The sequence below is a fragment of the Hyperolius riggenbachi genome, chromosome 4, assembly GCF_040937935.1.
Source record: "Hyperolius riggenbachi isolate aHypRig1 chromosome 4, aHypRig1.pri, whole genome shotgun sequence".
Taxonomy (NCBI): domain Eukaryota; kingdom Metazoa; phylum Chordata; class Amphibia; order Anura; family Hyperoliidae; genus Hyperolius; species Hyperolius riggenbachi.
Genome location: NC_090649.1, coordinates 483,399,679 through 483,413,473, shown reverse-complemented (window position 1 = coordinate 483,413,473; position 13,795 = coordinate 483,399,679). Strand labels below are relative to the sequence as shown.

At 44.8% G+C, this 13,795-nt stretch overlaps 1 protein-coding gene across 7 annotated transcripts in view; it reads right to left on the bottom strand.

The window, feature by feature from the left end:
* The window catches only part of EML4 (EMAP like 4), a 259,771-nt gene that overhangs the window by 37,983 nt on the left and 207,993 nt on the right, over nt 1-13,795 (bottom strand). For all 7 annotated transcript variants that reach the window (XM_068232996.1, XM_068232999.1, XM_068232995.1 and 4 more), the window contains 4 exons: nt 12,260-12,370; nt 8,236-8,331; nt 5,113-5,247; nt 125-260 (listed from right to left, as the gene is read on the bottom strand). In XM_068232996.1, the coding sequence (XP_068089097.1) occupies nt 125-260; nt 5,113-5,247; nt 8,236-8,331; nt 12,260-12,370 (478 nt within the window). The remainder of the gene's footprint in view (nt 1-124; nt 261-5,112; nt 5,248-8,235; nt 8,332-12,259; nt 12,371-13,795) is intronic.

Sequence of the window (13,795 nt, the reverse complement as noted above, 5' to 3'; positions counted from 1 at the left end):
CGGAACCTCCGGCATAGAGCCGCGTGAGTCACAACTAAGCACAGGTGTGATCTTTATAGCCGACCGATTCTATCCCGTTCAGCCCACCGGGATTATCTCACACCTGGCTGAGGGGGAGGCCTACCTTTCACTCCTTTACCAGCTGTGGATTCCACCGCCGTTTTGCTCCATATTAGCATGACACCTCCGGAGTCTCCGGCAAGAACGTCTCCATTGGCTAAGAAGGCCAAGCACTGCACAAACTTTGGCTTCTCATATTTCTGGAAAAAAGGGGGAAAAATGTATAAGATTGCAAAACTGGACTGAGAAATTAAATTCAAGGAATATTTTCAAAATTATTATCTGTATCCAAACACCCCGGTCTCTCTCCCCAGCACCATCAAGTGAATAGAGCATAGATGGCAGAAGAGATTAAAGGAAAACTGAAAGGACAATCGAGGTGACATGATGATACAGACATGTGTATGTACAGTGCCTAGCAAACATATGACTATGCTATGTTCCTTTTTTCTTTCTCTGCCTGAAAGAGTTAAATATCAGGTATGTAACAGTTTCTTTCCAGGTCGGGACTGGGTCAGACTACAGTATAACCCTCGCTGATAAGTAATTACAGCCATAAAACACTTTCCTGGCAGTGAATGGCTTCTGTGAGTACGAAAGAGATAAATAGGGCCAATAATTCATAGATTGAGCTCTAAATGAATAAAGTTGAGTCCGGCACCATCTTCTTATATGCTCTTTCACTTTATTATAAGATAGCTGGCATATCAAACGACGTTTCGGAGGACAAGCCTCCTTTCTCAAGTAGTGTCAGCATCTAACATAAACCACATACTTGAGAAAGGAGGCTTGTCCTCCAAAACGTCGTTTGATATGCCAGCTATCTTATAAAAAAGTGAAAGAGCATACAAGGAGATGGTGCCGGACTCAACTTTATTCATTTAAAGATTGGAATCGTTTGCTGTTGATCCCATCTCCAGGCACATCTAAGAACCTTGAATCGACTGGTTGTGCAGATTTTTCTCACTACCACAACAGATTTGAGCTCTGGCATACTTCAATGAAGGTGTCATTGAGCAGAGACAATGAAACATTAAAAATTGGATTTAAATATAAAATAAAACTGCAGGATATCTAAAAAAAAGTCATTTTTAGGAGGAGGATAAATACAACTGTTTTACTCATCAGTTTATTTTCACCTCAGATGTCCTTGAAGTACAAAGAATAAGGAGGCCGTCATTTTTATTTCCGTTTAGCAGGAATGCCAGGTAACTGGTATGGTTTTAACCCATTTGCCTACAGTAGTGTGTGTGAATCACACACCTGGAACAAGCATGTAAAAGACAAAAGACAAACACTTATATTGCGCTTTTCTCCTCGCGGACTCAAAGCGCCAGAGCTGCAGCCACTAGGACGCGCTCTATGGGCAGTAGCAGTGTTAGGGAGACTTGCCCAAGGTCTCCTACTGAATAGGTGCTGGCTTACTGAACAGGCAGAGCCAAGATTCGTACCCAGGTCTCCTGTGTCAGAGGCAGAGCCCTTAATCATTACACTATCCAGCCACTAATCTTGTCAGATCTGCTACATGCTTGTTCAGGGTCTATGCATACAAGTATTAGAGGCAGAGGATCAACAGGACAGCCAGGCAACTGGTATTGCTTAAAGCGGAATATAACCCTGCATTTCAACTTTTGCTCTAAAACATTATTTACAGTATATTATATGCAACCAGCATTTTTTTTTTTTTTTACTAGACCAGCATTGGAAGGGTTACACATGGCTTTAAAGTTCCTGGAGATTTCTGCAGACGCATCCGAAGCTGACATAGATGCATTTTGTTTACATAAATGTATCTAAGTGTTGAATGTGACTCATCTCTCTCACTGAGAAGGAGTTGGAGGACAGCCAAAGAGTGTGTAACATTTCTCGATAGATACATATAACTAAATAGAATGTAACAATCTGAACTTCTGCATCTCTCTCCACGGAACTTTAAACCTCTGTTTAACCCTTCCAATGCTGGTCTAGTAAAAAAAAAAATGCTGGTTGCATATAATATGCTGTAAATAATGTTTTAGAGCAAAGTTGAAATGCAGGGTTATATTCCGCTTTAAGAGGGAATAAATATGACAGCCTTCATATCCCTCTCGTTTCAGTTGTCTTTTAAGTCCAAATACCTTTCTTCAGCCGCAAAGTTGTAGTGACATGACCATAACCAACCTTTATAAAACTCTCTGGTTTGGGCAATGCTTCATACAAGAAAAAGGTGAGACTGCAGTGCATCATCCGATTAGCAGAAAGAATAACTGGCTGCATTTATTTTCCCTGCAGGACCTTTATGCTAGTAGGTGCAGAAAGAGAGCGATCAAGATTGCCTCTCACCCCATCTTCCAGCTTCTGCCTTCAGGAGTGAGATACCGGTCAGTGGCTACAAAAGCTTCCAGGCATAGAAACAGCTTCATGTCTCAGGCGGTATCCATGCTTAATGCAGAATCCTGCTAATCAATCCAACATGAGTAGCAATGCTGAAATTGCTGCACAGAACTGGAAATGAACGTTTCTTATCCTGTATTCTACTATTTTAACCCATATACTGTCCTTCGCTTATCTTCTATCTAAAATGTCTGTCCTTGCATTACTTTGGGCTCTATTTATAAAACATTTGCGGAAAAAGAAAAAATCTTGGAGATAAAACCACATCGGTATTTTAGACTTTTGTGTGCGAATTCATAAAAAAGTTTACACTTGCGATAAAAGGTCGGGGAATTCCCGCACTGAACAAGCGGTGCTGGCTGAGTGGTTACATTTTCTCAGTGCAGAGACAGTTACTATAAAGGAGGCAGCCCCAACTTCCCTTTACATGTGCATTCTTTTTTTTAAACTGCCACTCCTTGCCCTGAATCTGCGCTGAATATGTCTATTAGGCTTTCTAAACAATCTATTTAAAGAGACTCTGTAACATCAAAAAGATCCCCTGGGGGGTACTCACCTCGGGTGGGGGAAGCCTCCGGATCCTAATGGGGCTTCCCACGCCGTCCTCTGTCCCACGGGGGTCTCGCTGCAGCCCTCCGAACAGCCGCTGACAGACCCGACTGTAGCTTCAATATTTACCTTTGCAGGCTCCAGCGGGGGCGCTGTGGCTACTTTCAGCACGGAAATAGACGGAAATTCCCGATCTCAGTCGGGTCCGCTCTACTGCGCAGGCGCCGGAAACTTGCGCCTGCGCAGTAGAGCAGACCCGACGGCGATCGGGTATTTCCGCCTACTTCGGAGCCGTCAGAGCGCCTGCGCAGGAGCCGGGAAGGTAAATATTGACGTCATCTATCTCGGAGGGCTGCAGCGAGACCCCTGAGGGACGGAGGACGGCGTGGGAAGCCTCATTAGGATCCTGAGGCTTCCCCCACCCGAGGTGAGTACCCCCCAGGGGATCTTTTGACATTATAGATCCTCTTTAATTGCCGCAGCTTAGAAGAAGTTCCAGAAATGTTACACATGCAGGCTTTCTGATGTAAAATTTATCTGAAAACAGGTACCCAAGGGGTTAAAAAACACAGCCTGGGTATTCCAGTATGCCTTGTTTGCTCTGCTCTCACTGCTGCTGCCTGGGAGGTCTGTCTCTCCATTAGCTTGGCTGTTATCTTGCCTGTTATCTCTGGCTTATCTCCTTTTCTAAACAGTCGGTATTCTCCATTCCCATTCCGCCTGCTCTAATCTTTATAAATTGACATTTAGTGACATGTGTTGTGATAATCTCCGCATAAAGCAGTCATTTCCCGCACTGCTCAGGAATGTCAGCTTTTCATGCGGAACCCGCTGTTATGAATGGACACTTTGCTAAGTGGTGGGTAAAGTCAGCTGTTTTGAGCATTACCGCATGCGGGAATGCTTTATGAATAGAGGCCATTGTCTTTGTTCGTTAAGCAAATGCCAAGTGAAATTCCTTGTAAACGCAAACTTTTTCTTATCGATTCCGATTTAAAACCTTTCTAAAACAAGTCTGTGAAAAAAGGTTCAGAAATGTGTTTATCTTCCCAAGCAGGTAATGGAAAGGGGGAGGGAAGGGGAAGACAAGCATGACAGCCAGGGAATCGGCTCAGTCTAAGGGCCTTTTTCCACTAGCCTGCGATTTGCTTCTGATCGCAAATCGCAAGGTACATTAAACTAATGGAAACTGCAGCAGCAATTTCCATTAGTGCGATCCGATTGCGATGCGATTTTGGTCAAAGCGTAATCGTCGTCCTGCCGCGTTTTGTATGTGATTGAGCTGGATTATAATGAATATAGTAGCTCAATCGCAATCGCATTTCATAGTGGAAAAGAGCCCTAAAGGTGGCCATACATCAAGCTTTTTTGGTGACCGATCCTCTCTGATCAGAAGGAGATCTGTTGGCTGCCATAAACCGCAGGCCGATTCCCGAAATAAACCGCGGGCCGATATATTTCTGCATGAAATCTTTCAAAAATCGGTTCAGCAACGCTGTCTGGTTGCCCCCTAGCCACGTCGCCCCCCCCCCCCCCCCCCCCTCGGTGCCTGTGCATTCATGTTTTACCAGTCCAGTATCCGCCACTGTCTCTGCACTTCTTCCTCATTTTAGGCCCAGGCGGTTGCCGGCGCATTGCCCATGGGGTGTGTGACGGGGGTTTCTGTCGCATTCATTGTTCCCCATTATCGCATGCTGTTACCGCCACGCCCTCGATTGAGCATGTCGTGCCAAGATTTTCCAGCATGTCTGATCGTTACATGCCACTGTCAATCTGCCATGAATTGTCAATCAAGTATGCGCTTGGCGGCACCGGTTTTCATCAGCTTCGACAATTATAATTATTTTTTATGTATGACATTGTACTGGCTACTGGCTGTTGAATTTTTTTTTTTCCCACACAATTTATAAAATGTTATAACATTGTACAGCACCGCGGAATATGTTGGAGCTTTATAAATAAATTTTTAATAATAGCTATCTATATATCGCTTTACAACAGCGTCACTTGTAGGATGGCGCTTGATACCAGTGGGTGACATGAGCCGCAAACATATTGTGCTTTTATACAGGCCTGTAAAAAGAAGCACTGTAAAATAGAAATTAAAAAAACGTTACATAATCAACGTACCCCAAATATTCCTTGTTTCCTCGCCAAAGAATTGCCGTTCCAGGTCCAGAAAAAGATGTGCGACTTGCCGCAGGTCACTATCGTGCTGGGGTCAGTTGGATGGAACTCCACCCCCAAGACCACCTCATTGGTTGTCTGTAAGATAAATCAGTGGGGATATAGTAAATATACGGACTGACTGACACGCCCCCAATCCCTTTCAGCGTTGCCCTGTGACTTCTAGACTATGAGCGTTTTCATTCTCAGTAACTTTTTGAAAAGCTTTCAATGTTTATCACACAGATATACAGTACATTACACACTTCATAAAAAGGAACAATAGCCTTGATTCCCTAACGTTATCGCACTGACAGTGCGCGTTAATTCTAGCGTGCGCGATACTTCACTAGTGCGGCCGCTACTATGTTAATTAACGTAGAGCATGCGCTAAAATCAACTCACGCTGACGAGCGCAATAATCTACAGAGGATGGAGAGAGCAAAATGAAAGGCAAGTCATAAAATGCTTTAATGCTGGCCTGTCAAGGTTATTTTCAGCATTTCTGAAGGTCGATGCTGCTGCTTAACTACCTGCCGACCGCTCTACGCCGATTGGCATGAACGCAGCGGCATCCCCAGGACTGCTCCATGCCAACTGGCGTAAATGGCTTCCTATGGGGCTTGCATGAGAGTGTGCACGCCAATGCACGCATCTCCGCTCTGATGGCGGAGCTCCACTTTCAATTAGACGGCGAAACCGCCATCTAATAACTATGTATAGTGCTGCTAACTAAAGGTGGCCACACACCATACAATTTTTTTAAAATATCTGTTCAATTTAAGAATTGCAATCAATTTTTTCTGACTGATTGTAACTTTAAAACATATGACCAATGTACCACACACCTATGTTAAAATTTTTCCCCAATTATAATAAAAATGATTGGAAACGGACAAAATTGCTAGTGTGTGTATATTCATAAATTGACAATCTAACACACACCATACAATCTTTAGAGAGATTGAAGAAAAATATCTGGCATTCCGGATCGATAAAAATCGAAGAAAACGGGAAATCCGATCTGATTTTTCAGTCGAATGAAAAAAAAGCTTTCGATTTTTCAGGAGATCCGATCGTTTTTATTGAAGCAGCACTGTACTGGGGACAGCCGTGTGACATGGCTGTCCCTCTGGGGGACACAGGAGTGAATAAGAAAAAAACGGAAAAAAATCATTATTTCTCACTTTTCGGCAATTATAGTTTTAAAATAATACATGCCTCCATAATTAAAACCCACGTATTGTATATGCCCATTTGTCCCGGTTATTACACCGTTTAAATTATGTCCCTATCATAATGTATGGCGACAATATTTTATTTGGAAATAAAAGTGCATTTTTTCCGTTTTGCATTCATCACTATTTACAAGCTTATAATAAAAAAAAAAAATAGAAATATTTCATCTTTACATAGATATTTAAAAAGTTTAGACTCTTAGGTAAATATGTGTTTTGTTTTTTTTATTGATTAAACATTTTATGTGGGTATTTTTGGAAGGGTGGGATTGAAATTGTATTTTTTTTGTAAGTATGTGTATTTTTATTTAATATTTAGCTGTAGTTTACTTTTTGGCCACAAGATGGCAGCCATGAGTTTGTTTACAGTGACGTCTAAGCGTAACACGTACGCTTAGAGCGACGTAGGGGAACATAGGAAGCAGAAAAAGCAAAGCTTCCAAGAGAAGCTGTCACTTTTTCTGCGGGGGAGAGGAATCAGTGATCGGGCACCGTTGCCCGATTCACTGATTCGCTGGCTAACAAACCGTGGGCCGGGAGCGAGCGTGCACACGCGCGATCGGCCGCGGGAACGCGCAGGAGCGCACATGGCTTCCTGGACGTGAAACTCACGTCCAGGAATGTCAAATAGTTAAACTATAAATCAAACCATAAATAATGACCCTTTGAACTTTACTGCGGTAAAACCCCTCTCACTTTTTCTCGTCTGTTTAAGTGCTTCAGAAAACAGCATTGCAGACGACCCAAGTTGGGTTGTTGACCTCAGAGAAGCTCTTTTGCATAGCAACTGAAGTTTTTTTTTTTACTCTTAATGTACTGTAAAACAAAACAAAGGAGTTTTGAATCAGGATGATACCATTTATTGGCTAACTTAGAGATGGATAAACAGTGAGCTTTCAGCTTATAAAAAGCCTTCGTCGGACTGGAACCAGTCCGACGAAGGCTTTTTATAAGCTGAAAGCTCACTGTTTATCCATCTCTAAGTTAGCCAATAAATGGTATCATCCTGATTCAAAACTCCTTGCTTTTACTGATGGCTAACACGGTACAACACTCCTGCTTCTACTGTAAAACAAAATGAGACTTCTCTTGGCTACTAATGTTCTATTTCTTAGCTGTACTACACATACAATTCACTATGTCATAAGTTTATTTTTGCTTCAGATTTGCTTTAAAAGAAATCTGAATATTCTGATGGCATCATTGAAACGAGAATTTGAACAAAGAACATTTGCTCTTGCCAATCATTGAAGCCCTACAGCTGTACCCTAGCACCTAGGTTCTCAACGTGTGGTACGCGTACCCCAGGGGGTACTTCTGATGGTTCCAGGGGGTACTCAGACTTGATATACTCAACCAAGAATAACAAATTGAGAGTTTTAGAAAATGATAAATCTTATTTAAACAACACCAAATTAGTGTTTTAGCTAATTAAAAAAGCATTAGTAAGTGCTTGGAAATTGTTTAGAGCCAATTATGTACTATGATGAAATATATATTTGTCAAGGGGTACTTGTGACAATGTTTACTATGCTGGGGGTACTTGGTGAGTACAGGGTTTTAAAAGGGGTACATACCAATAAAATTTTGAGAAACACTGCTAGCAGATGTACAAGTCAGAGAGGATGAACCTGCATCTTGCACCAATCGCATGCTGAATGGAAAATTAAGACCGTCACAGCTGCACTGAGATATTTAGCTTTCTGAGATGGGTAGAAAAATCACACCCAGATGAATGATATAATAGAATAAATCGGAACAGCTTTCTAACTGCCCATCACACCCAGTGACAGCTCTGAGGATCTGTATCATCACCCGGCATCCATTCTGTCAGTTTCCATTACTGTACCTTTATCTCTGCTACTTTGGACTTTTTCTGCCAGTCCCACACAGTCAGCATGTGTTCATTGGAGTCATCAATAACTGCCAAATGTGACCCGGAGTCCTTCAGAGAACAGAGGAGAAAAAAAATTAATGTTATTAGCATAGTAACTCTGGTAATCGAATTGTTGGCCACTGGGAACTTGTATTTACTTGTTTAGTATACAGGTTTGAATGGTATAAAGTGCAGTAATGGATATGTTCATTTATTCTTCTGTAAGGCCTTGTTCGTTTTTCCGGCGATTTCAGCAAAAGCTCAAACGCTAGCGCTTTTCAAATAGCTAGTGTAATAAAAGTCTACAGGCCCGTTCTTACCTGGGCGATTTGCGCTAATCGCCGCAAATCGCACAAAAACGCGAAACGCAAACGTGTCGCCTGCCCCATTTTCAGGCGATTTCCCGGCGATCGCGTTTCAGTGCTATAGAAGTGCTAAACAAGATCGGGGGGGGAAAAAAAAAAAAAAAAAAAAAAAAAAAAAAATCGCTGCAGTGTTCAGTGATTTTTCCACGTGAAATTGCAGAAAAATCAAACCTGCAAAACGTTGGCAAAAATCGCCGGCGTTTTGCAAACGCAAGTTTGAATGGGCCCTAAAATATTATTAGGGGGACTAAAACACAGGTCTGGATGTACAGGAAGCCTCATTTCTTCACATGCACATACTTATCACTAATTAACAATGACTTGACCTGTATGTAGTCCGCATGTGAGAAGCTAGAATTGTATCTGACCCCTTAAAGTACACCTGAAGTAAGCGGGATTTCGTGGCTGCCATATTTACTCCCTTTTAAAGAGGATCTGTAAAAAAATAACCCCCCCCACCCAGAGATACTTACCTCCGTATTGTAATGAGGCTCCTCCCACCTTCCGAAGCCTCAGGGGATCGAATGCTGGCAACCCCAACACCACAGCCGGCAAGCCTGTCAGATGTGGCGCAGGAGAGCGGACCTGATCAGGTATGGCTATTTCTGCCAGAGCCCCAGCAGGAAGCTGCTACTGTGCCTGCGCTGGATCGCCATAGGTAAATATTTACCTCTCTGCTTCTCAGCCTCATCGGGGCTGCCAGCGCTACAACCAAGGGAAGAGAAGAACAGGGTAGCCTCATTAGGATCCAGAGGCCTCCCCCTCCTGAGATAAGTACCTCCAGGGGATGTTTTTAATTTTACAGATCCTCTTTAAACAATACCAGTTTCCTGGTAATCCTGCAGCTCTCTTTGGCTGCATTAGTGTCTAAGTCATAGACTCTGAACAAGCAATGCTTGTTTCAGGCTTGATTCAAAGTATTAGCCCGTAGATTTTCAGAGTTTTCGCGATGAAATCGATTGAAATTCCTTGTGGACTGTGTGGAGGGATTCGAGCAGATCGATCCCTCCCCAATCATCAGAGAGAGGATCTATCTGTTGGCCACATCAACCAAATTATGTCCAGCTTTAGACCCAGGGTGTCCAACTCAAATCACATGAAGGGCCAAATTCGAAGACATATTTAAAGAGAACCTGAGGCGGTGTGGCAAGGGGGAAGATGGGACATAGAGGCATGTTCCCTGCCTCATGACATGTCTGTGTGTCCCCCACGGCGTTCTCTGCCCCCCCCACGGCGTTCTCTGCCCCCCTCCCCCCCCCCCCACGCAATAACCCCCAGAAATTGGCGACAATGGTCACCAATCTCACCTCAAGGAGAAAGGAAAAGGAGGAGAGGGATTCCCTGCTCAAAACGCCCACTGAGGGCATTCCCAGCTGCCATTGGACAGCAGTCTCTCCCTGGCCACACCCCCTGCACACAGAGAATCTCTCCTTCCAGTGTTGTGACCCAAGAGGTCATGAAAATAAAAGTAAGCTGATGCAGCCAACGGAGTGGCAGAGAGCAGCTGGGGTGGCGGCTACCTGATCCACCCAGCCCCCCCAAGATCAGGTAGCATGTTTTTTTTTTCAATTTCATGTGCCAACCTCGGTCTCTCTTTAAAGTCGTGGACAAAACTGCGTTTATGGTCTTAAGTTCCGTAACTATAGCGACGGACGGGGGGCCTACTTCTCCCCCTCCTGGAGAGTAGTGCAGTGAAGTAGTTTAATATTTAATTGCACCAGCACTGCTTTAGGACTCCTCTGAGCTTCCTAACAGCCACAAGCTCTATGCTGTATACCTCTGCCCCCGAATGCATGTCATGTGATGTGATCGGGAGCTGGAGGTATGGAGGAAACAGAGTGTGCAGCTGCTGGGAAGAACAGAAGGCGTCCAACGCATCACTGGAGAAGGTATATTTTTCACTGCGTGAATGCGCTACTCTGCAAGGTGTGTCAACAACCACACAAGAGGTTTTGGATACAGGGGGGGGGGGGGGAGGGTTCAGGGAGGCTCATGCTGTCATTGGGGTGTCCCGTGAGTTGTTGCTAGATCCCAAAGTTGCTACTGACAAAGTTTCAACCAGAAACACTGTAAACGGTAAGCTCCTCAGGATGGGAAGGCAGTGTGCCCATGTTCTTTTTCTGCTTACAATGATAAAGTGTAGTTAGTGGGTAAAGCTTGGCACCAGATGTAGGCAGGACCTCGTCAATACTGATGGTGCCTACCAGGGTCGCGTGCTGCTCAAAATCGCGCATCTAACGTTTTTAAGGAGAGGGAAGGAGGCACTGTGCCCTTAAACACCTTTTCATTGTCTGTCAGGCACCACATACAGCGATTCAAAGTGGAAGTTAATGGCTGGCCTGATAGCCGCTTTGCGTATCAGAGGCACTCACAGGCCAGCAACTTATCCTCCATCTGCCCCCCTCCAGCTCGCTTGCCGCCGTCCTCCGCTGCCTACAGTCCTTTGGTCCAGGGCATAGTGCACATGTGCGGCCTGGCCACGCACGTGCTCCTGAGGTGCCCCCGTGGCCGGGAGTGTTCTGCGCCTGTGCAGTAGTACTGCTCAAGCGTAGAACGCTACTGGCCACGGGCACAGCTCGACTGCGCCTGCACCGACTGGACGACTTACCAGTTGCATAGGCTGCAGGCAGTGGAGGACGGAAGCGAGGAAGCGGTCAGGCCGGAGGGGGCTGGAGGAAACCACAGTCATATATATTTTACTGCGCCCCCATCTTAGGTACACATTAAGGGCACAGTGCCTCCTCGCCTTCAAACTAAAAATGATGAGAATTTGAAGCTCTCGAGGGCCACATAAAATGTCAAGGAGGGCCTTGGGTTTGACAACTGTGCCATAGACTGTAACCTCTTCTGAGGGACAGTTAGTGACATGACAACGTGTTCTGTAAAGTGTGGCACAGGAAGTCTGCACTATGTTAATGCATAAAAGTAATAAGTCTAAAGGTTTCATTTTCAAAACAGTCATACAGGATGTGGCATAAAGGGTTGACTATATGAATCACCCATTAGTCACCCTCCGGGGCTTGTTCATGCCATGCAGGCTGCCAAGAGGAGTTCATGCCCTGACAATGCCCCAGCACTGCCGCTGGCAAAGATGCAATATATCCAAATAGAGCCATGCAGCCAACGCCGCCTTAACATCCTGCCAGAATAGTACTTCCTCCTTTAGTAGTTTGCATATTTCATAAGAAAGAATGGATACCCAGCAGTGGTGTGGAGGCATGCACTGCATTAAAACACTGATAGTGGGAATGCTGCCGGCAGGGGGAGAGTAAAGGTCTGTACACACAACCAATCATGATTGGCCAATTTTACACTTCCATGTAGAATGAAGGTGCCATACATTACTCAGCTTTAACTTTATTAGGGGATCAACAGCAGTGTGGTTGATTGACTAGCTGCCCACAAACTGCCAGAGAGATCCTATGCGAGTCTCCTACTGTAATCGAGCTGAACGATGTCGTGCCACCATGCTCTGAAAGCAAAAATAGATTCTGTGACAAACTAAATCATGACAAAACAGAAGCAGATTCCTTCACGATCAATCGGTATTTGCCATCCTGTCGGGTCCGCACGCGTGGTGTGTGCATGTGGTGTAGGGGGTGTATGGCTGCAAATATTCAACATGGAATTACCGCTTTAGAGAAGCCTAAGCATCCGACCCCGCGCTCGAAGGTCCCCAGGCCAATGACTTGCAGGGTAGACAGGCTGACAGAGTCCCAGACTCTCACATGAGGCTGTAAAGGCTGCAAAATACATGAAGAATAAAAAACCTATTAATCTGATGAAGACAGTTATAGAGGTACCAAATAAACTCAGTAATAAGTGACAGACGCCAGATCTAGGAAAATGCAGTCTGCAGAGTAGGATCATCCACAAGGTAACTTAGGCAGGTGCCTGGGCCCAGCTTGGACTTTACTTGTCAGTATAATAAAAAAAAAAAAAATGCTATCTGTATCCTTCATTCATCTTCCCTGCTCTGCAATAATCCAGCAAATACCAACTGAAATACTGCAGGAGTTTTTGGTAAATTACCAAACTATTACTGAGTAAATTTGGGGGAAAAAAAAAAGTCAAAAATACCGCATGAGGTAAATTAACCAACACAATTTTTACAGAATGAGTTTTAGTGGATTTGAAGCCCACAAGGACCAGCACACTCAAAATCTTCAACATTATCCAGCAATAAGATAACCGCCAAAGACGGTCAATGTCCATCAAAAGCCTGTTCCCCAAGCAGACAGAGTATTTAATTATCAGTCGGGTAGACATCCTATAGAAAGTCATAACATCACAGCAGCAGACACCGGCCAAGAGCTGTTTTGGGTGTACAGCCGTCTTCAAGCTAAGTAAAGTGCTCTTGGCGGTTATCGTATTGTGGATTGTCCCCGTGTGGCTCACATATTTTAATGTTTATGATGTTGAAGATTTTGTAATAAAGATTTCTATGGGTTTTGAAAGAAATCCGAGTGTGCTGGTCCTTGTGGACTTTATACCGGGTGTCCGACCTGGTGCCCTGGCGGACTGGCCTTGCACCTCAGTTTATGCTGTGGGAGAGTGTGGCCTGGAGACCACACCTGGACATTTAGTGGATTGAAGCCAACACTGGTGCCACGTGGTCCGAATCGATTGTCTTAGCGATTTGCCTGACATTGCAGAATTTTTCCATGCGGGCAGCAGCGAATCCCATAGCCATGCCTGGCACGGCTTTTGGGATTACCAGGAAGTGTCGCTGCGCATCTCGCAGCCGAGCGCGGTGGCTAGTGGAAACGTGCCCTTAAAGGAGTGCTGGGGGGGGGGGGGGAAGAGTTGAATTTACCTGTAGCTTCTAATGATCCCCACCAGAATTTGTGACTTTAAAGTCTGAAAACAAGTGCCTGCACGACCGTGTCCTCGCTCCCGCTGACCTCACCAGGAGTGTACTACGCAGGCCCAGTACGGTCTTGCACTTGCGCAGTACGCTCCCGTTGCCTTCAATTGGAGCAAGGACGCGGCCGCACAGTCACAGTGGTTTTTCAACTTTAAAGTTACAATTTCCGGAAGTGAACCGGAGGCGGGAACTGGAGCATCGGTGAGTGGCTGCGCGGGCGCAGGACGTCTGTGGGGGACGGTTAGAAGCCCCAAGTAAGTTCAACTCTTTTTTTCCCCTACCCCCCTACAGTAGTCCTTTA